Genomic DNA, 25,239 nt, shown 5'->3' with positions numbered 1-25,239 from the left:
AAATTAAAGTAAAAACCAGTAAAATGAACATTAAAACCAAACAATAAGCCTTGAAATAGAGTAACCAAGCAACAGATTTGGCTAGCATTCCAAAACAGCTCCCAGAAAAAGACACCCCCCTCCTTCCTCCCAAAGTCAGAAGGCCAGCCAAAAGAAGGCTGGCAGCTACAACTAATGACATCACCCTCCCAAAACAACCTGTTGATTTAACTCCTAATTAATTCCAACTGTATTCCAGTAGACTAAATAATAGCCAAAAAACAAACTTAGCCCTCATAACAAGGACACAAATAGATTAATTATTAGAGTTTCAAAACAATAGAATAAAAAATACCCAAACTAAGCCATATTGATTAAAAATAAACCTCAAGAAAAGTGTATGAAATAATAAAAAAACTAATCAAAATTCATAACAATGCACTGGGTACTAACTCATTAAAATCTTATTCTCTAAGCAAAGCATTAAATCACAAGGAAGTTTAGCTGCGAAAGTTCACCAAAATTAAGAGAAGCAATTATTCATATAGCAAGATACTAAACAGTCAATCCATTGTCTTTAAAAAATCCTGGGCTTCTCCACTCGAGCGAAACCATTCTTTAGAACCATTTTGCAGAGTGATTCTAAGCTGACCAGGATAATGAAGAGACGGCTTTAAAACTTTGTTAAAAAGCTCCAAAATAACCTCTTTGAATTTAACATGCTCATTCATGACCTCGGGTGAAAAATCTTTGACAATCCTGATTTCCTGACCCTTGTAATCAATCATTCCTCTTCAACAAGATTCACAAATTAAACATTCCTTTGTTTGAAATTCATGTAAACAAATTATAACTGATCTGGGCTTGGCTCCCAGAGGTGGTCTAGGGACCGGCAATCGATGAGCTCGATCGATCATAGGTGTAGATGGTAAGATTTTAGGAAATAATTGTACCAAAAAACTTGCAAAGAATCCAGTATGCTGATCACCTTCCACTAACTCTTCAAAACCCAGAATTTGTAGGTTATTCCTTCTGCTTCTGTTTTCTAAATTGATTATCTTCTGTCTTAATTTCTCATCAGATTTATATTGCTTTTCACAGAGCTTTTGCAGGTCATCAATACTTGCATCCAAAATTGTCAGAGTTTCTTCATTCTCTTCTATTCATTTACCATACTCGGTTAAGGTTTTTTGACTAGAATCCAATTTTGTGTCCATTAGTTTAAATACAGATCTAAGTTGTTGGAATTCATCATAAGATTCTTTTCTATGTTTACGAAGCAAAACCATTATAGAATCCAAAGGTGCAGGAGCATCATCTTTTTTAGTACCTTTGGCACTCCTCGTACTCATGGTAAAAAATATCACGTTTAAAAGTGAGGTTTCAAAACAGATTGGAAACAGTAAAGTGAGATAGGAGTGACTGCAAGAAGCTGTTACTCCATTCACAACCCCAGCAGGAGAATCATTTGCAAGTTCTGAATTGACCATTAAAAACAATATGAGAACTGCTGACTCTTCTAGAAATGGAAAGGGATGCCAGAAAGAAGATAGGTAGCCAATAAAGTAATGCTGTATTTCTGCAGGGCTTTATACAGTTCTAATCAAAGGATTTGTTGACAGCCCAGACATTCTCAATCCCATCCTTAATACTCCTTCTCCTCTCTGAGTGGTCATGGGCACAGAATTCCCAGGAATCAGTGCGGATTTACATTTTAGTTTTGAAAGAAGCCTTTAGACACTTCCTTGTCTCATATCCTCGGGTGATCTCTTCCTATGACAGAACTCAGAATAAGGTATTTATTTTGGAAGTCTGCAGTCATATGGTCTACCCAATGGAACTGGCAATGTACAAGCCCCACTTCCAGAATAGTTGGGATATTTTCCAAAATGCAATTAAAACAAAAATCTGTGCTACGTTAATTCACATGAACCTTTAAATAATTGACAAAAGTACAAAGAAAATATTTTCGATAGTTTTATTGACCAACTTAATTATATTTTGTAAATATACACAAATTTAGAATTTGATGGCTGCAACACACTCAACAAAAGTTGGGACAGAGGCATGTTTACCATTGTGTTAGATCACCTTTCTTTTTAACAACACTTTTTAATCGTTTTGGAACTGAGGATACTAATTGTAGTAGATTTGCAATTGGAAAGTTTGTCCATTCTTGCTTGATATAAGACTTCAGCTGCTCAACAGTCCATGGTCTCCATTGTCTGATTCTCTTCTTCATGATGCACCATACATTTTCAATAGGAGATAGATCTGGACTGGACTGGCAGGAGGCCAGTCAAGCACACGCACTCTGTGTCTACAAAGCCACGCTGTTGTAGCCCATGCAGAATGTGGTCTGGCATTGTCCTGCTGAAATAAGCATGGACGTCCCTGGAAGAGACGTCGCCTTGATGGCAACATATGTCTCTCTAAAATCCTAATATACGCCTCAGAGTCAATGGTACCTTCACATACATGCAACTCACCCATGCCGTGGGCACTGATGCACCCCCATACCATCACAGATGCTGGCCTTTCGCTGATAACAATCAGGATGGTTGTTTTCATCTTTGGCACAGTGAAATCGATGTCCGTTTTTTCTGAAAACTAGCTGAAATGTGGACTCATCTGACCACAGCACATGGTTCCAAAGCCTTTCGGTCCATCTGAGATGAGCTCAGGCCCAGAGAACTCGCCGGCATTTCTGCATAGAGTTGATGTATGGCTTTCTCCTTGCGTAATACAGTTTCAAGTTGCATTTCTGGATGCAGCGACGGACTGTGTTAAGTGACAATGGTTTTCTGAAGTACTCCCGAGCCCAAGTGGCTATAATTGTCACAATAGCATGACGGTTTCTTAGGCAGTGCCGCCTGAGGGCTCAAAGATCACGTGCATTCAACAGTGGTTTCCTACCTTGCCATTTACGCACTGAGATGTCTCTGAATTCTCTGAATCTTTTCACAATATTATGTACCGTAGATGTTGAAAGACCTAAATTCTCTGCAATCTTGCGTTGGGAAATGTTCCTTTTGAACTAACTAACAATCCTCTCACGAATTTTGGCACAAAGGGGTGAGCCACGACCCATCCTTGCTTGCAAAGACTGAGCCTTTGATGGATGCTACTTTTATACCCAGTCATGATACCTCACCTGCTACCAATTAGCCTGCTTAATGTGGAGTCTTCCAAACCGGTGTTACTTGAATATTCTGTGCACTTTTCAATCTTATTTTAACTCTGTCCCAACTTTTGTTCAGTGTATTGCAGCCATCAAATTCTAAATTTGTGTATATTTACAAAATACAATTCAGTTGGTCAGTAAAACTATTGAAAATCTTTTCTTTGTACTTTTGTCAGTTAAATAAGGGTTCACGTGAATTAACATATCACAGATTTTTGTTTTTATTGTATTTTGGAAAATATCCCAACTTTTCTGGAAATGGGGTTTGTATTTAGTACCTTGGTGCTGGGATATTGGCCTGGCTTGCCCAGTGAATTCCAAAGGTCTTGATATCATTGATGGATGTTCTAGCAATTTTGATTCACCAAACTGGTTCTACAAGTAGCAAGTTTTCCATACGAGAAGAAATTAAGTAGATTAGAACTTCATTCTTTAGATCTTAAAAGGATAAGAGAATATTTCATTAAAATTTAGAGAGTTTGATACACTAGGTGTAAGGAGGAATAAAGTCTTCTTGGGCTTCCATCTGGGTACAGGTATCAATTGTAACTGATGTTCCGATGACAAACTCTGACATCTTTTTCATCTCTGATATAATCGATACCAGTACCCAGCTGGAAGCCCAAGAACAGCCTATTTATCATGTACACCAGGAAGGCACTAGGTACTTTTTTTTTTAAGGTGTAAGGAGCATATTTACCCTGGCTGGTGAATAAGATCCAGAAGCGAGTCAGTGAAAATAAAGGACAGGGTTCTTAAAAATGAGGAAAACTGTCTTAATTCAGAAGCTTTAGATTTCCCTGTCACAGACATCAGCAGAAGCAAAGTCATCATGTTCAGTCAAAGAGGTGATAACTCAGAATCAAGGGATAATGGGATAGAGCTAGAATATGGCAAAGAGATGGGATATCAGACACAATCTTGATGAATAGATGAAGAGCCAGACAGACTTCTTATACTTCTATGCATGTTATTTCAACTTCCAGTTGCATGTTAGTTCAACTTCCCTTCCCACACCAACTTGTCTATCCTCTGCTTTCTCCACTACCAGGACAAATGCAAATGGTAAGATGCCTCTATTTGTATAGAAATATAAGTAAAGACATGAGTGAGTACGTATGCTGTAATCTGGAGCAAAAAACAGAAGTTTTTCCATTTGGGTAGCTACAGTCTAATATCATGGCAACTGAACTGTACAATTTCAGGTAGCCTACTTCCCCACATTCCCTTTGCACTTCCTCCAACCTTTCCTACTCCTGCCCTCACCCTCTCATTAGCTATACTCATCACCATCCTCTCATCCACATATCTGTCTATCAGAATTTCTTCTCCCTTCGTTAACTTTTCCAGTCCTGACTCTATCTGCCCATCTTTCCTTCCCCTCCATTCTGATTCTACCCATCACATACCAGCCTGTTTCACCCTGCCTTCACTTCTACACACTGATAATCTTACCTCTACATGCTCTGTCCTAATACAGGGTTTCAATCCAAAACAGCAATCTTCCATTTGCCTCCAGATGCTGCTTGACCTGAGTTTGTCCAGCAGTTTATTTTTTGGCTCCAGATTACAGCATGTATTCACTCATTTCTCTTCTCATATTCCTGAACAAGGTGAAGCTTCTTTCAAGTCTCAAGTGCCTGCTGTGTGTAATTGAGCTCGCTAAAACATACATGATGAGACGAATCACAGTTGCCCAGAAGACCATAAGTTTTGAACCAAGTCTGAGAGGCTGATCTTCCAACAATCATTTCCTCAATTAAAGGCTATGCTGATAGATTAAAGGCAACAGTGCCTCAGTTGTACAGGGCATTAATGAGACAACATCTAGAGCGCAATGGTGTTCGTCTTATTTTAGTAATGATGTTAAATGTATTAGAAACAGTGCGGAGAAAGTTTACTTGAAGTATTTTTAAGGTGGAGGTAGGTAGATAGAAGATATTGGGCGATTAATATTTCAGTAGTATTTGAGAAATGTTGTAAATATGTATTTTGATTAAGCAATCTTGTTTAAATAATTCATTATGGGTTAAATGCAAAAATATTCAAACTGCGTGTGTCATGATGTTCGCACCTGCTTAAAGTAAACATGAAGTTAGACTCAGATTCTGGACTTCCTTGGCTTTCTTCCAATTAGTTTCATGTTTTGGAGTCACAAAACTTAACGCTGATAACAAACAAGCCATGCTGGGCTTGTATGTGGTAAAAACATGAAAGCCAACATTGTGGGTATGTGATTAGCTGAGACAGCTACAATTTGATTGGATATCCATTCACTATTTGCAGGCCGCATCCCCAGCAATAAAACAAATTGTAAGTGAATTAAGAAAGATACTGGATGATGTCACAGCAGTGTTCAAGGATGGCTTACAACACTCAAAAATACTGTTAAATGAAAATGCCACACCCAAGTTTTACAAAGTCCATTTGGTACCTTATGCCATCTGTGATAAAGTAGCCAATGAGCTAGATTGCATGGAAGATGAAGGAATTCTTTCCTAAAGTGAATAGAGCCCATGAGTAATGCCAGCGGTCCCAGTAGTCAGGAAGAATGGGACTGTCAGCATCTGAGGTGATTTTAAAGTCATCATCAACTCAGTACTGAGTAGATCAATACCTTCTGCCCTCTTTGCAGACCTTTTTACAGGAAAACACCTTAGCAAAATGGATTTAGCTGAGGCCTACCTACAGATGGATATGGAAGAAGAGTCCAAATTGTTTCTCACTATAAACACTCAAAGGGCTTTATCGCTGTAACAGGCTTATATTTTGGAAAAGCATCTGCAGTGTTGTAGAAAGCCATGGACCAGGTGTTGCAAGGCTGCCCTGGTACCTGATTGACATCATTGTTACTGGTAAGGATGACAAGGAACATCTCCAAAATCTCAAGAGTTTTAAAACAATTACAAGATTATGGGCTCAGAGCATGGCACAACAACTGAGAATTACTAAAGCAAGTATCACTTTCTGTCAACATCATCAATGCACGAGGATCACACTTGTGCAGAGAAAATACAAGGTGCAGTGGATGTCCCAAGACCAAAGGATGTATCTCAGTTGCAGTCCTTTTTAGGATTTATCAATTACTATAATAGGTTCCTGACAAGCTTGGCTACTCAGCTCCACATTTTAAGTTTATTACTACAGATTGAAAAGAAATGGCAATGGACAAAGTAGTGTGAGGTGGTTTTCAGAAAGGTAAAGGAAATGGTGATATCAGACACTGTACTCATTAGTGTGGCGCGTGGCCAAGTGGTTAAGGCTTCGGTCTAGTGATCTGAATGTTGCTAGTTCGAGCCTCAGCTGAGGCAGCGTGTTGTGTCCTTGAGCAAGGCACTTAACCACACATTGCTCTGCGATGACACTGGTGCCAAGCTGTGTGGGTCCTAGTGCCCTTCCCTTGGACAACATCTGTGGCGTGGAGAGGGGAGACTTGCAGCATGGGCAACTGCAAGTCTTCCATACAACCTTGCCCAGGCCTCAATCATCATCGAAAATCAAACGACAGCTGAAGAGAAGAGTCATACATTATGATTCGCATTGTCCAGTGAAGCTTGCCTGGGATGCCTGACCTTATGGTACCGGTGCAGTCATGTCATATGTTATGAGTGATGGAAGTGAATGCCCAATAGACTTTGCACCATCTTCCCTCACTGCTGCAGAGAAAAATTATGCACAGGCTGACAGAGGACTTGAGTCGGGTTTGGGGTGTAAAACGTTTCAACCAGTTCTTGTATGGGAGAGTATTCACCATCGTTACTGATAATTAACCATTGGTGTCCATTTTCAATTCATAGAAGGTTGTTCCAGTAACAGCAGCATCAAAATGCAGAGATGGTCTCTGTTTCTTGGAGAACATAATTATAAGATCGAAATCAGGAGGATGACTAATCATGGAAATGCTGACGGATTGTCCCAATTACCCCTGGCAAAGTAAATACTGGAAAAATTTACTAAATAATTACATTCCTCTTGAATTATTCTCCCTAAGGCAAATCAAAGGTCTGTTACAGCAGAGGTGATCCAGAGTGAAACCAGAAAAGACTCCAGACTGTCTCAGGTCTACACAGATATCCAAAATGGCTGGAATATGCAGGAGAAACTCTAGTTCCCCAATTTTTCCCCAATCGCCAAGATGAACTTGCCCTTTATGGAGATTGCCTCATGTGGGGATTGAGAGTTGAGAGTCTCTGAAAGCTCAAGTGTTGCAGAAGCTACGTGCCAGTCAGCTAGCTGTGTTTAAAATGGAAATGTTGGCTCAAAGCTTTGTCTGGTGTCCTGGATAGATCTGCATATCGAGCATCTTGCCATGCACTGTGCAGGATGCCAATATATCCACAAGATGACAAGGGTAGATCCTCTCTTTCTCTGGGAATGGCCTCATTGCCCTGGCAGAGGATTAATGTAAATTTTGCCAGACTATTCATGGGCACAAATCTCTTGGTAGTAGTGGATGCAACTAGGAAGTGGCTAGAAATGTTGCCATTCGCCTTCACTACAGCCTCGCACACTGTTGATGTGTTGAGAAGTGTCTTCACAAGGACTGGTGTTCCAGAACACTTAATGACAATAGACCACAGTTTGTTGCAAAACAGTTTCAGTCGTTCCTAAAAATGATTAGAATAAGACACATCATGTCTGTACCATTCCACCCAGCTACAAATGGTTTGGTGGAAAAGTTTGTCCAGAGTCTAAAGAACACACTACACTAACCCTGAACCAGAAGTTGGCCAATTTCCTCCTTGCATATCGTAATGCAGCACATCATCAGGTTTGCTGTTCCTGTATCAGCACTGTGTTAGTGCTTACATCTCCTCAAACCCAATCTCAGAACAAGTATGCAGTACAAACAGCTGAGTCAGGTGATCAAAAATGGGTACTTGGAAAGACGACTTGAGTCCGGTATCACTCAAAAGAACGGTGGCCAGGGCAGTCAGAACCACTTCTGAAATCCCAATTCCTACAACCACCAGAGGAGATCCCAAGACCTGAGACTGTTTCACCTGCCAAGCAGAGTGACCCCCTTGTCAGTAAAGACAATATTCCACAAGAGTAAGAAAGTCTCCAGTGACTAAACCTTTAGATCTGAATGGGACAATTTAAAAATTTACCATGCTGTAGTTGTATTTTATAGTATACTGTATATACAAGTTGAGATATATTCTACATTGAGTTGGGAGTTTATAGCTAAGAGAAGTGTTGTGTATATAATATTTCAATAATATTTGAGTAATCCTGTAAATATGTTGTTTGATTAAGCATCCTTTGTTTAAATAATTAATTACAGGTTAGTGATACATGCGCACCTTGCTTAAAGTAAACATGAAGTCAGAATCAGATTCCAGACTTCCTTGCTTTTCTTCAATTATTTTTTATCTTTTGGAGATACAAAACTTAAGACAAGAAAGGGGATGACTGATTACAGTGGGAAGACAGGAATGCAGATAGGAGTTTACAGCTGATTATAAATGACAGAATATACTTGAAGGACTTCTGTTTCTATCCCCTTTTTTTACTCCCTCCATTTCTCCCTCTCGCATCAGTGTTATTTCAATACAGTGCCTATAAAAAGTATTCGCCCAGCCCCACCCCTGGAAGTTTTCATGTTTTATTATTTTACAACATTGAATCACAGTGGATTTAATTTGGGATTTTTTGACACTGATCAACAGAAAAAGGCTCTTCAATGTCATCTCTTAGAATTTTGAGCTACAGTCTATAGCAGGGTACTTGCCTTTAATTTCTCCAGTACTTTCTGTTAGTGCTATTAATTTTATTCCTAACTTAGGACCTGCCTTCCTGATCTAACACAATCTGAATAAATGTGTCTGTAGGATACATATTCTGAAAAATATTCATGTTTAATTCAAGCCATACCATGTCAGCCCAGGTAAAGATCATTCACTTAGTATTACCTATCCTATGTTCTTGATCAAAAGCTATGGACATATAACATATCAGGTCAGTTTTCCAAATTAATGCAAATGCCCCAGATTAGCTTGCATGTGGAGAGAAAAATAAGTATTGAAACTCAAACATTCAGGTCAGATATGTTTCAGCAGATCTCTACTTGTCTTCTTTTCCCCCAGCTCTGCCTTGTTTCTCTTCTGTAGCATATAATATTTGTTTAATACCTCAGCTAGTACTTCATCTCCTGCTATAATTTTTGTCACTGCCTTTATTCTTTGCTACTTTCTTTCTTTGACATTTTTTATACCTTGGTAGTTCTTACTCATTTGCTCACACAATATGTTATCCTTCTGTTCTCTTTTTGGCCATTCATCTTTGCTCTTGGAACTTCATGAATGCTTAAGCAAGTTAAACTTTTTGGCAAAATTAATAGCTCTTTTCTTCACCTAACTCTATACTTAAACTTATAATAAGGTATGGGTAGATCACTTTTCTCAGAGTTGTTTAAATAAGCGACCGAACATCAAAAACACCTAGTTATTTTCAAACAAGTTTTAATGTAAAACAGTTTTCACATCCACAGTCATGAAGTGTCATCTAAGTAAATTCTTTTTAAAATACTTTTTACAAGACCAAGAGATCCAAAAAAAAACACAAGATGCTTGTAAAATCCATCATAAAAGCGTCACATGAAAGAGACACACTTCAACTGTTAAACCCACTTTGAATAGTAAGATCTTAATATGATTAGGTTAACAACTAAATTTTGAAATAAATTCATAAAGTCTTTAAAAAGTTAATTGATGAGCAATTTCACAAAGGTGTACAAAATCAGTAAGTCCAGAATACAAACAAATGAATAAAGGCCAAATCCAAGATATACTTAAAAGGAACATAATTATCAATTCATAAAATATCTTCAGATTGAGGAGTAGCCGAGCTGGGATGTAGAGAGATGGATAGAGAAAGAAGAATGGGACAAGAAACTATCTGGTTTTTACAACATTGAAGGAGTCAAATGCTAAACATTTCCCCTCCCCCCAAAACAGTGGCAGTATACTACTACTTAAACATTCCTCAAAGATCCATAATGAAAACTCTATTCCAACATATCAAACAGAACTGTTTTAAGCACATTCCTCCAGAACTATTACATGAACTACTGATTTTGTAAGATGCAATGGAGTTTAGTGTGGTACTATGGTGTAAAGAAAAAAAAGTTCAGAAAACAATTCTTGTGCAAAATATTTAACCTCAAACCCAACTGCATTAAAAAATGTTACTAGTAAAACAACTTACATTTGGGGATTTTGTAATCGTAATGGTAAGACTCTCTGGTCTACTTTTGCGAGTTAGAACAGCCATTCCTTCCAGTTCTGCCCTTTTTTTGTCTTCTTCAATTTCCTGTAATTATATATATATATTTTTTTTGTTTGTTTATTTCTTTACTTTTTAAAACAAAATTAGAACCAGAAAAGTCAAATTACATTCTCATCTCCTTAAAGTTTCACCCAGAAATAGTTACAATCTGGAATTCACAAAGGTGGACAGAGACAGCTGTGCTCAATATTTAAAGAGCTTCTAGGTAAAGCACATCAATTGCAAGGCACCATAAGCTCCGAACAAATGCTCGTAAATGAGATGAACATAGAGGAGTACTTGACCATCAGCATTAAAATGTTTCTGCACTGTACAACTCTAAAGTGTGATGAATTTTTGTCCACAAGTAGTATCGTAGCTCATGAAGGAATGGAAGAGCTCTGCCTTAAAGAAACTGATTTTTTTTTACTGCAAAGCAAATAGTCATTTGAACTAGTCCACCCTTGATGCAAGTAGATTCTATTAGTCCAACTATTTCCCCAAACCCTATAAATTATTCTCTCTAGTACATATCCAAATTCTTTAAAAATCTCTGACTGATCCATTCTTCACCACCCTAACAGATAGTGAGTTTCAGATCATAGTTGCTCCCACCATAAACAAAGTTTTCCCTTGCATCCCTGTAGCTTGTACACTAAATTTTTCACCTGTATTGCAGATTATTAAACCAGCCACTAAGAGGAGCATTCCTTGATTTCTCCAGTTCAAACTACTACTCATTATTTTAGACACACTCTTATCAAATCCCATCAAAGATAAAGCAAAATATTGCAGATGCTAGGAACCCAAAGGAACAACTCTAACTGCCCTCAGATGACATTTAAATAGCAGAAATCCCTCAGATTCTGAAATATTCTAGTAAATTTGCTCGGCATGCACACTCCAGGATTTTTGAGCTACATAATGCAATTCTGTATTTTCAAGTAAAAAACTGTAAAAAAACCAAAACTGAATAATATATTTCACATAATAGTTGCTTTCCATTATATTTGGAGAGAAAATGACAAATAACTAAAGAAATCATAAAGTTAAGAGAAAATATTCTGCAACAATGAGGTTAACAGATAATTTTGCCAAAAAAGAATTTTACATAGCTATTTTATCAGAATTTTAGAAATTGCTTATTCAAATACTACAAAGATTAAAAGACTTTCAAAAATTTCATACATGATATCTTTTCATAAGCGCTTCATTCTTTTTTCGCAAAGCTTCTATCTTCTTATCAAGTTCTGCATCTTTCTCCTCTTTCGTCTTTAAAATATCGACTGCTGCATCCTGGAAAAGAAAGAGTACAGTGCATGTCAAATGGTCTATGTAAAGCAATTCACACCAGAAGGATTAAAAATGGAGTTACTGAAATGTTAATAACTATGGAAAATACATCTAAAGACAATTCGAATTTTTTTTAAATGTAGGGCTGTGGGAAAGAGGGGCTGAAATAAATTTGGTCTTTCAAGGACCCATAATCTTCAACTCAATGCTGAAAATAATTATCTGCCATAGATTTTAATAAAAACATGACATTAAACACATGGACTGTGGATTACATAATATAACCCACATCTCCCAATTATTACCTAAACTCAACTCACTTTTCTACCAGTCTAATGTGCCCATCTTCCACATTACTATCTACCTGGGTTCCTTCTCCTTTGGTTTACCTTCCCAGGCCTCTCCCCTACCGGGTTCAATCTCCTATCAACCCTCTCCCCCTCCTCCCTCTCACTCCTGTAATACTATTTTCCCTCCACAATTAGTCCTGATGCAGGGTCTTACCCAAAAACTTTAACCATCACTTTACTTCCTCAGATGCTGCTTAACCCAAATTCTTCAAATGCTTAACTTTTTTGTTATTTACACAAGAGATAGGAATAAGAAAATTGGATTAAACCAGAGTGAGAATGCTCTGGAGTGAAACATTTCACAATTTGCCTGAGCAGTGAATGCCACCATGTTAGATAGAAGTGTAGCAATCCAGTAGCAGAAGGCCTCATTCAAATTGAGCCACCTCAATTAAGTTTATTAACTTTGCTACCCTTTTCATAGGTGCTGCTTCCTGTCCCAGTCTTTCAAATATTTGCAATTCTTATTGCAGTTAAGTTTTAGATTTGTAACAAATTGTAGTATTTTGCTTATCTTGAAAATGCCCGTATCTGGCTCGAACTTTACTTCCATTGCACAACAGCTCTGTGTAGTAGCATTGGTTTTTATTACTATTGTTATTATTGTCTCATGTACCAAGGTGCAGTGGAAACAATTGTTTTGTAATTCCATCCAATCTGATCATTTCACAATATCAGTATATTGAAGTAGTACAAGGAAAAGGAATAATAGAAGGCTCACAGTCAGAGAAAGTGCAATGCAGGCAGACAATAAGGTGTAAGGCCTTAAACAAGGAATTGTGGGATAAGGAATCTACTCTATCATATTAGGAGAGGGTTCAATAATCTTAACAGCAGGATAGAAGCTGTTCTTGAGCCTAGTGCTACTTGCTTTTATTATAAGCTTTTGTATTTTCTACTCAATGAAAGTGGGGAGAAGCGATAATGTCCGGGGTGGGTGGAGTCCTTTCCAAGGCAGTGAGAAGTGTAGACAGAGTTCACAAGGAAGCTAGTTTCCGTAATATACAGAGCTGTTTCATTTGGGCTTGGGCAGAGCAGTTGCAGCACTAAACCATGATGCATCTGGATCAAGGTACCTTCTTGGTTCTTTAGATCATTCCAGGCAACTGCCAGTCTATGCCTTGCATCACATCTGCAGCTCATGTACTGTATGGGTACTTTATTTCCTTCCCCTTGTTGGCCAGAAGAAACTGAAGTCTAATGAAGGTCAGGGGAAACAAACAAGCCAGTTGTCTTTGTTTCCCCCTTTTTGTGGACTCTTGCTCTTGGACAATCTAATAGGCATCCGTTAATCTCGAGAGACCATGGATTTGGAAAGTTTCCAGATCTGGGAGACTGGCAGTTGCCCCCCCCCCCCATGCCTCTTTGGATGTTGTCCAAGGGAAGGGCGAGGGCAATACAGCCTGGTGTCATCGCAGAGCAATGTGTGGTTAAGTGCCTAGCTCAAGGACACAACATGCTGCCATAGTTGCGACTCGAACCAGCGACCTTCAGGTCACTGGACCAATGCCTTAACCACTTGTCCAAGCAATAAGCTAATCAGCTAAATGTAAACACAGGAAGCTTCAGGAATGATCTGCTAAACCTGAGACCATTCTCAAACAAATAACCATTTGTTACGTAAAGGGCACGGACTCTGAGCTGATTCTTGACTCTGGGACAATCAAACCAAAGCAGTAAACCCGCAACCATTCTCAGAGGAGTAGCTAATTGTTATGTAAAATGCCTACCAACAAAACAATCTGTAATCTCGTTAGATTCTTTCTGGGTTGCCTCATTTAACTGGTTTGGACCAGTCAGAGTGTAAAGGCACAAATACACAAGGCCGGGGTGGGCAGAGCCATGGAACAATGTTGGTTGTAGTCCTGTACAATGACCAGTAAGAAGGTCACCCAGGTAGGTCAGGTGACCTTGAGCCAATGGTTCAATTGATGAGGAACAGTACAAGACTCAGGAGCTCCAAATATGCAAGGGTGATAACTCTCCAAAGCTAGAGACCAATCATCGTGCATAAGGAGGACCCCACGAACATGTGGAGATCAAGACCACGAAGATCACCTGACCAGTGTATACTCCTTTCCCAGGCAATACCTTTTCTCTTCATTGACTGTTCATGGAATGTCAGGGGTTCTAATAGGGAGCACACATAAGAGTGTTAACCCACATGACTTTTAGTTGAAATAATAAAAGTTACTTGTCAGTTAATATAGATTCTCTGTACCTCGATGATCTTTATTTCAAGGGGTGATTTTTGTAACACCCTTGAGTAGGGATCAATTATTTCAAACACACACATGATTGCTGTTTTCCCCAACGGTTGAAGGAGTGATTAACTGTGACCTTTTTGTGCTGCTATTTTGGGATCTTTACAGCACAAGAATTGCAAAGGCAGATTTTTGAAAAGCATTAAGAAACTTTCAACACAATAGTAATACTTAATAGCTGGAAATATCATTATGGAATCTTTACATCCCAAGTTGAAACATGCAGCTCAGAACCACCAATTAGAAACCCTGACTACCTCAGTTCTACTCAAAACAAAAGAGAAGATTGTTGAGGCAACTTACAGGTCAGCAACAATATAGCCAAACAACTATTTAAGCATCCTTTCCTTACTGTTTTTGTGTATTTCGGTGTGGTTGTCACTGGTATGATGATTGTTCATCTCTAGTTGCTCTACAGAGATAGTGAGGAATCTTTCTAAATCACTGTGGCCCTCCTGGCAAAGATCCTTCAACTAGGTATTTTGAGTAAGAGAATTCTAGATCCTGCATTGTGCTATATTTCCAAGTCAAACCAAGAAACATCTTGTGCCTCTTGATTGAAAAAGAATTAGTGAGAAAGTTTACATGGGTTCATTGTCCATTCAGAAATCTGATGGCAGAGGAGAAGAAGCAGTCCCTGAAAGTGTATGTCTTCAGGCTCCTGCACCTCATACTTGATGGTAGCAATGAAAAGAGGGCATTTTCTTGGTTTCGGGGAGTCCTTAATGATGGATACCACCTTTTTGAAGATGTTCTCATTGCTGGGGAGGCTAGTGCCCATGATGAGCTGTAGCAGGGTGCAAGTAAAACAAGATGCCTTGTTCTAAATGCTGTCAGGATTCTGAAGTGGTGCTGAGCTACTATGGACCACTTTATTTGCTGAGGTTTTGCACAATGTCATTTCAATTTACAATCAGGAGTAAGCAATTCCATTTGTAATGTGATGATGGAAGGAAGGTCATGGATAAAACAACCAGTGATGATTAGGTTCCAAAGCAATCCCAAAACAATCCTTAGAGCTGGGTGATTGACCTCCAACAGCCACAACCATCTATGTTTGTGTGGGGTGCAACTCCAGTGTTTTCCATTGATTTCAGTTTAACTGGGGCTCCCTGATCCGATACTCAGCCAAATGTTGCTTTCATGAGACAACTTCTGGAATTTGGCACTTGTGATTAGGTCTATCACCAAGTAATCTTGGCAAAACAGAAATTAGACATTGGTGAGCAATTTCAATGATCCAGTCTATAGACTGGGCTTTCGGTAAGATGGCAACGCATTCAGACACAGTGGCCTCTTGGGGACTAACCAAAGGTGTTATTGTGGTTTTTTTTACAATCGTAAGACAATGTTGGACATTAACCATTTCAGTTACTGCATGCCTAACCCATCAGCAAGCTGCGCATTGGGGGAGGAGATGGACTAGATGAACATGTTACTACCTGCTACAGGAAGATATCAAAGGCATCGGCAATGGTGTGTAAATGCGGCATACAGTCTAACAGTGAGTGGTTGTCTTGGATGTTTCTCTTGTGATCACAAGACCCTGCTGAACATTGATAATGTAAAATGCTGCAAGTCAGTGTCCCCCTTGTGGCGGGGGAGCCGCATGGCTAAGCCTCAAGCCACGGGCAGCTGCGGCAATCCAGGAGAGGGGAGGAGAAGCCAAATACGGTGTGGCTCGCCATCCATCCTTGGTTTGGGGGGGGGGGTGGTGGTGCTGTCCTCTCCTATCGGTGCTGTCCTCTCCTATCGGTGCTGCCCTCCAGTAGTCAATAGGTGGAATAACAAGTTGGACTGAGTTGTGTATGCATATGTTTGTCTGCAAACTGCCGGGAATTGCTTTTTCTTACTGATAGCACCAATTTCCTTAGGGACTTGGGCTATATATTTTTGCGTTCAGTATGTTTACTTGCTATCCTATATGTACTCTAAGTGTTGTGCCGTGTGGTTTGCTCCTTGGACCTGGAGGATCACTGTTTAGGTATGGTTGAATGATAATTGAACTTGATTTGTTAATTTATTTGTAGTAACTTAAAAATTTATCTAGAGATACTACAGTGAATAGGTCCTTCCAACCCTTCAAGCTATACCACCAAGCAGCCCCTGACAACACCAACCTAATTAAAGGACAATTTACAATGACCAATTAATCTACCAGGTATGTCTTTGCACTGTGGGAGGAAATTGGAGGATGTTGTGCACCTTGGTCCAGAGGAAGATTGTTTCTTTTGGCAATGTACATGTATACGGCTGAATGACAATAAACTGAATTTGACAGCACCAACAAAACCTTCCATCACTTTGCTGAGGTAATTAATGGATTGAATTTTAATTGCATTTTCTGACCAAGACATTCTATGCAAAATCAACAAATTTGAAAATCCTACGATATATTTTGATCTCCAAGCCATAAATAAAGATAAAATAAAGTAGTATTCCAAGAGGAACATGACAGCCAGTTTCTTTTTGAAAAACCATTACCATGATTTGCTTTCTATATTTAGCCTCTTTTAGACCAAATTAACACAAACACTCCTATTCCATGGGCTTTGATTTTGTTTGCCTGCCCTTTATGTGATTTGATCTATCCAACATCCTTTAAGAAATAGACTTTGCTGGATACATTTTAAGCCAAAGTAATGAGTATTGTTCCTAAATGGCATAGTAGTGGAAAAAATAGTTCAGTGAATCATTGACCAACATCCCCAACTGGCCTCTTTCACTTCTGTTCTCTTCAAGGCCTTCAATATTAACTTTTTAGTGCTAAGCAATCCCCCTTCAATACATTCATGGAAGACCAGAGCATACAGTCCTGATAACATAGTAGTTATCAAAGTGATAAGCTGCAACAAAGAAATTGCTTACATTTTGAAAACAAAGATCTCTAGTAAATGATGACACACCTATTTAAGTTAGGAAAAGAGGAAGTACAACGAGATCTAGGTGTTCTTGTACATCAGTCAATGAAAGCAAGCATGCAGGTACAGCAGGCAGTGAAGAAAGCTAATGGCATGCTGGCTTTTATAACAAGAGGAATTGAGTATAGGAGTAAAGAGGTCCTTCTGCAGCTGTACAGGGCCCTGGTGAGACCCCACCTGGAGTATTGCAGTTTTGGTCTCCAAATTTGAGGAGGGACATTCTTGCTATTGAGGGAGTGCAGCGTAGGTTCACAAGGTTAATTCCCGGAATGGCGGGACTGTCATATGTTGAAAGATTGGAGTGACTGGGCTTGTATACACTGGAATATAGAAGGATGAGAGGGGATCTGATTGAAACATATAAGATTATTAAGGGATTGGACACACTGGAGGCAGGAGGCATGTTCCCGCTGATGGGTGAGTCCAGAACTAGAGGCCACAGTTTTTTTCCTGAAAAACCATGGGTTCATAACTTGTTAAGCAGCCTCGAGTGTGGCTCTTTGTCACAGGCCTTCTGAAAATCCAATTACACAACATCAACCAATTCTCCTTTGTCTATCCTGCATGTTATTTCTTTAAAGAATTCCAACAGATTTGTCAGGCAAGATTTTCCCTTGAGGAAACCACGCTGACTATGGCCTAATTTATCAAGTGTCTCCAAATATCCCAAAGCCATATTTTTAACAATAACTCCAACATCTTTCCAACCAGTGAGGTCATACTAACTGACCTACAATTTCCTTTCTTCTGCCTCTCTCCTTTCTTGAAGAGTGGTGTAACATTTGTAATTTTTCAGTCTTCCGGAACCATTCCAAAATCTAATGATTCTTGAAAGATCATTACCAATGCCTCCACAATCTCTTCAGCCACCTCTTTCAGAACATTTAAGATAACCAATTACTTAAATCTTTAAACAACACACACAAAATGCTGGTAGAACACAGCAGGCCAGGCAGCATCTATAGGGAAAAGTGCTGTCGACGTTTTGGGCCGAGACCCTTCATCAGGACTAACTGAAAGGAAAGATACTAAGAGATTTGAAAGTAGGAGGGGAAGGGAGAAATGCGAAATGATAGGAGAAGACCAGAGGGGGTGGGATGAAGCTAAGAGCTGGAAAGGTGATTGGCAAAAGTGATACAGAGCTGGAGAAGGGAAAGGATCATGGGACGGGAAGGCCTCGGGAGAAGGGGGAGGGGAGCACCAGAGGGAGATGGAGAACAGGTAGAGTGATGGGCAGAGAGAAAGAAAAAAAACAAATAACTAAATATGTCAGAGATGGGGTAAGAAGGGGAGGAGGGGCATTAACAGAAGTTAGAGAAGTCAATGTTCATGCCATCAGGTTGAAGGCTACCCAGCCGGTATATAAGGTGTTGTTCCTCCAACCTGAGTTTGGATTCATCTTGACAGTAGAGGAAGCCATGGATAGACATATCAGAATAGGAATGGGACGTGGAATTAAGATGTGTGGCCACCGGGAGATCCTGCTTTCTCTGGCGGACAGAGCGTAGGTGGTCAGCGAAACGATCTCCCAGTCTGCGTCCGGTCTCACCAATATATAAAAGGCACCGGGAGCACCAGATGCAGTATACCACACCAACCGACTCACAGGTAAAGTGTCACCTCACCTGGAAGGACTGTCTGGGGCCCTGAATGGTGGTGAGGGAGGAAGTGTAAGGGCAGGTGTAGCACTTGTTCCGTTTACAAGGATAAGTGACAGGAGGGAGATCTGTAGGAAGGGATGGGGGGGAAGAGTGGACAAGGCAGTCGCGTAGGGAGCGATCCCTGCAGAAAGCAGAAAAGGGGGGGGGGAGGGAAAGATGTGCTTGGTAGTGGGATCCCATTGGAGGTGGCGGAAGTTACGGAGAATTATATGTTGGACCTGGAGGCTGGTGGGGTGGTAGGTGAGGACAAGGGGAACCCTATCCCGAGTGGGGTGGTGGGCCAATGGGATGAGGGCAGATGTGCGGGAAATCTTTAAGACAGTTTCTATTTCACTTTATTTTACAAGTACAATTAATTTTCAAGATTTTTAATTACTCACAAATATTCTGAGCTCCATCAGTATAATAATCATGACTTTCTTTTCTTTCTTTTTTACAATATTTTTATTCAGAAGAAAAAAGACTTACAGAGTGCAACACATAGATACATCTCAACATAACTTGTGTACATTCATATATTGTAATAAAATTGATCAAAATGTTATAGCATAACACATAAAGGTATACCACTCTGTAATCAAAAATTTAAAGATAGGTCATACATCATAAAAGAAATTTTTTATATATATAAAAAGTCAACCCCCTACCAACTACCAAAGAAAAAAGCTGATGGATGACAATGGATAATTAGAAAAAAAACATATTCACTTAAGAAGAGAAGATAAAAATATACATAAAATTCTGTGCACTGTTAAACTTTATAAATTGGAAAAGTAATTTAGGAAAGGTCCCCAAATATCATAAAAAGATTGTTTCGAACTTAAGACTGAGCAGCGGATCTTTTCTAAATTTAAATACGACATAATATCACGTAGCCATTGAAGATGTGTAGCAGGGATAGACTCTTTCCATTTAAGCAAGATTGCTCTTCTTGCTAAAAGAGAGGTAAAAACTAAAACCTGTAGGTTAGGAGTATTTAAAGTTATATCTTCATTTGCAATAATACCAAACAAGGCAGTAAGGGGATTTGGGTCAAATTGGACCCTAAAAAGTTGAGAGAAGGTATGAAATACTTCCCGCCAAAACTTTTCAATTGTAGGGCAAAACCAAAACATATGAATTAAAGAGGCATCAGCAGAGTTTCATTTATTACAAAGTGGAGAAACATTCAGGTAAAAACAGGAGAACTTCTGTTTAGAAATGTAAGCTCTATGAACCACTTTAAATTGTAGAAGAGAATGACGAGCACAGAGAGATGATTTATTAAGCCGTATAAGAATTTTATTCCATCTAACATCAGAAATCTGACAATTTAGGTCATCCTCCCAAGCTTTTTTTTATTTTATCTAAAAAGTCTTGTCTAGAATCAATCAACAAGTTATAGATACCGGTAATAGAACCACTAACAAAAGGTTTTAAATTTAAAAGGTCGTCCAGTAAATTTTTATCAGGACCTATAGGAAAAGTAGTTAATTGGAAATGTAGAAAATCTCTAATTTGAAGGTATCTGTAAAAATGTGTTTTTGGGAGTGCAAATTTATTTGACAATTGGTCAAATGAAGCAAGAGATCCTGAGATAAACAGGTCCCAAAAACACTTAATACCTAATTCATCCCAATCTTTAAAGACTTTATCAGTCATGGAAGGGATAAAAAAATAATTAAAGAGAATTGGGAGATGATAATGAAAAATTTGCTAAACCGAAAAATTTTCTAAATTGAGACCACATCCTTAAAGTTTGCTTAACAATTATGTTATCTGTTGTTTTATTTGCTGAAAAAGAAGAGTATGATCCAAGAAGAGAGACTATAGAGGAATTTTTTACAGAATTAACTTCTAAGGAGACCCATGATGGGCAATCTTTACGATAAATATAATAGGACCAGAAAGTAATATTCCTTATATTGGCAGCCCAATAGTAAAACCTAACATTGGGTAGGGCTAATCCACCCATCTCTTTATTTCTTTGTAAGTAAACTTTACTTAAATGAGCTTGCTTATTATTCCAAATATAAGAGGTTGAAATTGAATCTAAAAAACCAAAGTACATCTTAGGAATAAAAATAGGTAAGGCCTGAAAAAGATATAAAAATTTAGGAAGAATCTTCATTTTAATCAAATTAATTCAGCCAATTAGGGATAAAGAAAGAGGGGACCATTTAGAAAGCATCTTTTTCACATAATTCAATAAGGGATTTAAGTTTTCTTTAAATAAATTCTTGAAGTTTTTAGTCATTGTTACACCTAGATATGTAAATTGACTTGTAACAACTTTGAACGGAAATTTGGCATTTGATAACATTAGGTCATTTAAAGGAAATAGCTCACTTTTATGTAGGTTTAGCTTATATCCTGAAAAACAACTAAACTGGGAGATTAAAGAAAGAACCAAAGGTAAAGAAGTTTCAGTGTTAGAGATAAAAAGTAAAATATCATCAGCGTATAATGAAATTTTATGAGACATACCTTCCTTTAGTATACCAGAAATGTCCTTAGATTCTCGAAATGGTATTGCTAAGGATTCTATAGCTAAAGCAAAAAGTAAAGGACTAAGAGGGCAACCTTGTCTAGTTCCCCACTGCAATTTAAAGGGCTTAGAAATTTGAGAGTTAGTAATAACCTGAGCGGTAGGAGACAAGTAGATTAATTTAACCCAACAAATAAAATTGGGCCCAAAATTTTCTAAGGTCTTAAAAAGATAATTCCACTCAATCCTATCAAAGGCTTTTTCTGCATCTAAGGATAATATACACCGATATTTTTTTGGATGGTGAATATATCACATTCGATAACTGACGTATATTAAAATGTGAGTAACGATTTTTAATAAATCCTGTCTGGTCATGTGATATAATAGATGGTAGAATATTTTCAAGTCTTCGAGCTAAGAGTTTGGATAAAATTTTTGCATCAACATTTAATAAAGAAATCGGACTGTATGAAGAACATTCAGCTGGATTTTTTTTTAAGAATAAGAGAAATAAAAGCTTCATAAAAAGTTTGAGGGAGTTTACCTGATTTAAAGGACTCTGATAAAACAGAGGATAAATAAGGTGTAAGTAACGTAGTGAAAGTTTTATAAAACTCCCCAGGAAAGCCATCAGGTCCTGGGGTCTTACCAGAATGTAAAGCACGTATAGCCTCAGACACTTCTTCATTGGAAATAGGCTGATCTAACTGTGTTAGACTATCAGCAGACAATGTAGGAATGTTGATATTACTGAAAAAAGCATTCATATAGGTATCATCTTAAGAAGAGTCAGACTGATACAACTTAAGGTAAAAGTCTTTAAATACGTTGTTGATTTCAGAATGGTCAGATGTCTTAGTTCCATTATCTTTTAAAATTTCTGTGATTTGATGATTAACTGTAAAAGATTATAAGTGATTGGCTAATAAACTACCAGTTCTATCCCCGTGAATATAAAATTGAGTTTTATCTCTCAACAGCTGTCGTTCAATTGGGTAAGTCAGCAGAAAATTATACTTGGATTGAATTTCAATACGTTTATTACATATACTTGGATCTGGAGATAGGGCATACTTTCAATCAAGATCTTTTAATATCACTGCTAGGTCAGACCTTTCTTTGTCAGCTTTTTTCTTTATATAGGTAGAGTAAGAGATAATTTCTCCATGAATATATGCTTTAAAAGTATCCCAGACTTTATTACCAGCAGTATCTCCTTTAAAATTTTCTTTAAAGAAAAAAGTAATATGGTTTTCCAAAAACTTCAGACAATTTTTATCAGATAACAATGATAAGTTAAAACGCCAACTTCTATTTGGTACAGAGTAAACAGGTAATCTTAAAGCCAGGAGCACAGGTGCATGATCAGACAAAGCAATCTTCTTATAATCACAGGATCGTACCAGTGGAAGCAAGTTTCTATCTATAAAAAAAATCAATCCGAGAGTACATATGATGAACCTGAGAGAAATATGAATATTCCTTTTCTTGGGGGTGTAAAAAATGCCACACGTCAAGTATACCACATTGAGATAAAAAAGATTTAAAAAGTAGGACTGATTTATTAGTGACAAGGGTTTTACTTGAAGAGCAGTCTAATATATCATGACTTAATTAAAGTCAAGGGTAGACAACAGAAATAAAATTTATTATCAGAGTACATACATGTTACTACATACAACCCTCAAATTCTTTTTCCTGCAGGCATACTCAGCAAATCTATAGAATAGTGACTGTAAACAGGATCAATGAAACAGCAAGACCATTGAAGACAACAAACTGCAAATGCAGATATAGATAAATAGCAATAAATAATGAGAACATGAAAAAACAAGATAAAGAGTCCTTGAAGTGAGATCATTGGTTGTGGGAACACCAAAAATAAAATGAATGTAGTTATCCTCTTTTGTTCAACACCCTGAAATAGTCAAGTTCTTTAAGTGTTGAACATCATTTAGCTCAACTGCAGTTCCACAGATGAGTGTGTTGCTTTGCTAACAAGTTTTGAGCAGTGGCAACCAACGATCCGAAGCGTGAGAAGACTTAGTTCACTCAGGTTCGCCGACTGAGTACATAAGGTATTAATTCGCAGCAGTTTATTGTTTTGAGCAGCAGCCAATCAGCAATCAGGATTGATTGGCAAGAACAAGCTAAAATAAGGCAAGGGCATTGTGTGAGTGGACAGTGATAAGAGTGGGAATTCTGAGGATTTACCTTTTTGTGACTTCAGTGAGAGAAAGTGAAAAAGCTGTAGGTAAATTCCACCCGCCGGGATATTGTTTTCCTTCTTTACTCAAGGACTCAGCTAGAACAGTAGGGATGTTACGCATAATAGTTGAATGCTCCTCTTGCAGGACGTGAGAAGGCAGGGAGACCTCCAGTGTCCCCGACAACTTCGCCTGCAAGAAATGAATCCAGCTGCAGCTTCTAACTTAAGGGGTTGGAGCAGGAAATGAATGAACTCCTGATCATTTGGGAGGCTGAAGAAGTGATAGACAGGACATATAGAGAGGTAGTTACAGAAAAGGTACAGGACACAGGAGACTGAGTGACAGTCAGGAAGAGGAAAGGGGTTAAATGGCCATCCCCCTTAACAACAGGTATGTCACTTTGGATACTGCTGGGGTTGGGGGGGGGGGGGGTGGGGAGGTGGAATGAACTAGCAGAGGAAAGTCACAGTGTGCTGTCAGAATGAAAGGTAAAAATAACCAATTTAGGAAACCTTGGTTTTCAAGAGATACTGAGGCCCTGGTTAAGAAAAAAAAGAAAATGCATTGCAGATATACATAGTTAAGAAATGAGGTACTCATGGAGTATAACAAATGCAAGAGAAATGCAAATCAGGAGGGCTAAAATAAAAAGCATTAGGTTGCCCTAGCAGACAAGGTGAAGGAGAATCCTAAGGAATTCTACAGCGATGTTAAGAGCAAAAGAATTGCAAAAGACATAACTGGCCCTCTCGAATACCAGAATGGTAATCTATGCATGAAGCCTAAAAAGATGGGTGAGCACTTAAAATAGATTTTTTCCATCTGTATTTACTCAGGAGATGGAGGGACACAGAGTCTACAGAAGTGAGGGATAATAAGAGTAAGGCCATGGACCCTACAGAAGAAAAGTTTGCTATCTTAAGGCAAATTAGGGTGCATACATTCCCAGGGCCTGACAAGGTGTTCTGCAGGGGCCCTAACAGAGATATTTAAAACATCCGTAGTGACACAGGTACCAGAACTTGTTCTTCTATTTAAGAAAGGCTCTAAAAATAAACTAGGAAATTATAGACCAGTGAGCCTTACATCAGCAGTGTGAAGGTTAATAGAAGGTATTCTAAGGGACCAAACACACGAGTATTTGGATGGACTTGAACTGATTAGGAATAGTCAGCATGAATAGTTAGATATGACCTGAATAGTCAGGTCATATCTAATCAAACTTAAGAGTTTTTCAAGGAAGTTACCAGAAAAGTTGAAGGCAAGACTGTGGATATTGTCTACATGGATTTTAGTAAGGCACTTGACAAGGTCCCCCATGGGAGGTTGGTCAAAAAGATTCAGTCACTCAGCAATTGAAGTAGTAAATTGGATTAGACATCGGCTTTATGGGAGAAGCCAATAAGTGGTAGTAGGTGGCTGCCTCTTTTGACTGGAGGCCTGTAACTAGTGGAGTGCCACAGGGACTGGTGCTGAATCCGATGAGGTTTGTCATCTATAGCAATGATCTGGATGATAATGTTATTAACTGGATCAGCAAATTTGTGGTTGACACCAAGACTAGGTGTGTAGTGGACAGTGAAGGAGGCTATTATGGCTTGCAGAGGGATCTGCATCAGGTGGAAAAATGAACTGAAA

At 38.5% G+C, this 25,239-nt stretch overlaps 1 protein-coding gene across 10 annotated transcripts in view; it reads right to left on the bottom strand.

Annotated features, from left to right (window-relative positions):
- The window catches only part of LOC132382284 (titin homolog), a 354,914-nt gene that overhangs the window by 269,408 nt on the left and 60,267 nt on the right, over positions 1 to 25,239 (bottom strand). For 9 of the 10 annotated variants that reach the window (XR_009508280.1, XM_059952393.1, XM_059952425.1 and 6 more), the window contains 2 exons: positions 11,621 to 11,728; positions 10,373 to 10,477 (listed from right to left, as the gene is read on the bottom strand). Coding sequence is in view for 8 of the 10 variants with exons in the window: in XM_059952393.1 (XP_059808376.1) it covers positions 10,373 to 10,477; positions 11,621 to 11,728 (213 nt within the window). In the remaining 2 variants the exon portion in view is untranslated. Of the gene's footprint in view, positions 1 to 10,372; positions 10,478 to 11,620; positions 11,729 to 25,239 lie in introns of those variants that run through there. The other variant, XM_059952446.1, reaches the window with a different exon arrangement.

Source organism: Hypanus sabinus, chromosome 2, assembly GCF_030144855.1.
Source record: "Hypanus sabinus isolate sHypSab1 chromosome 2, sHypSab1.hap1, whole genome shotgun sequence".
NCBI lineage: Eukaryota > Metazoa > Chordata > Chondrichthyes > Myliobatiformes > Dasyatidae > Hypanus > Hypanus sabinus.
The sequence above is the reverse complement of the archived record's forward strand: the minus strand, read 5'-3'. Positions and strand labels throughout refer to the sequence as shown.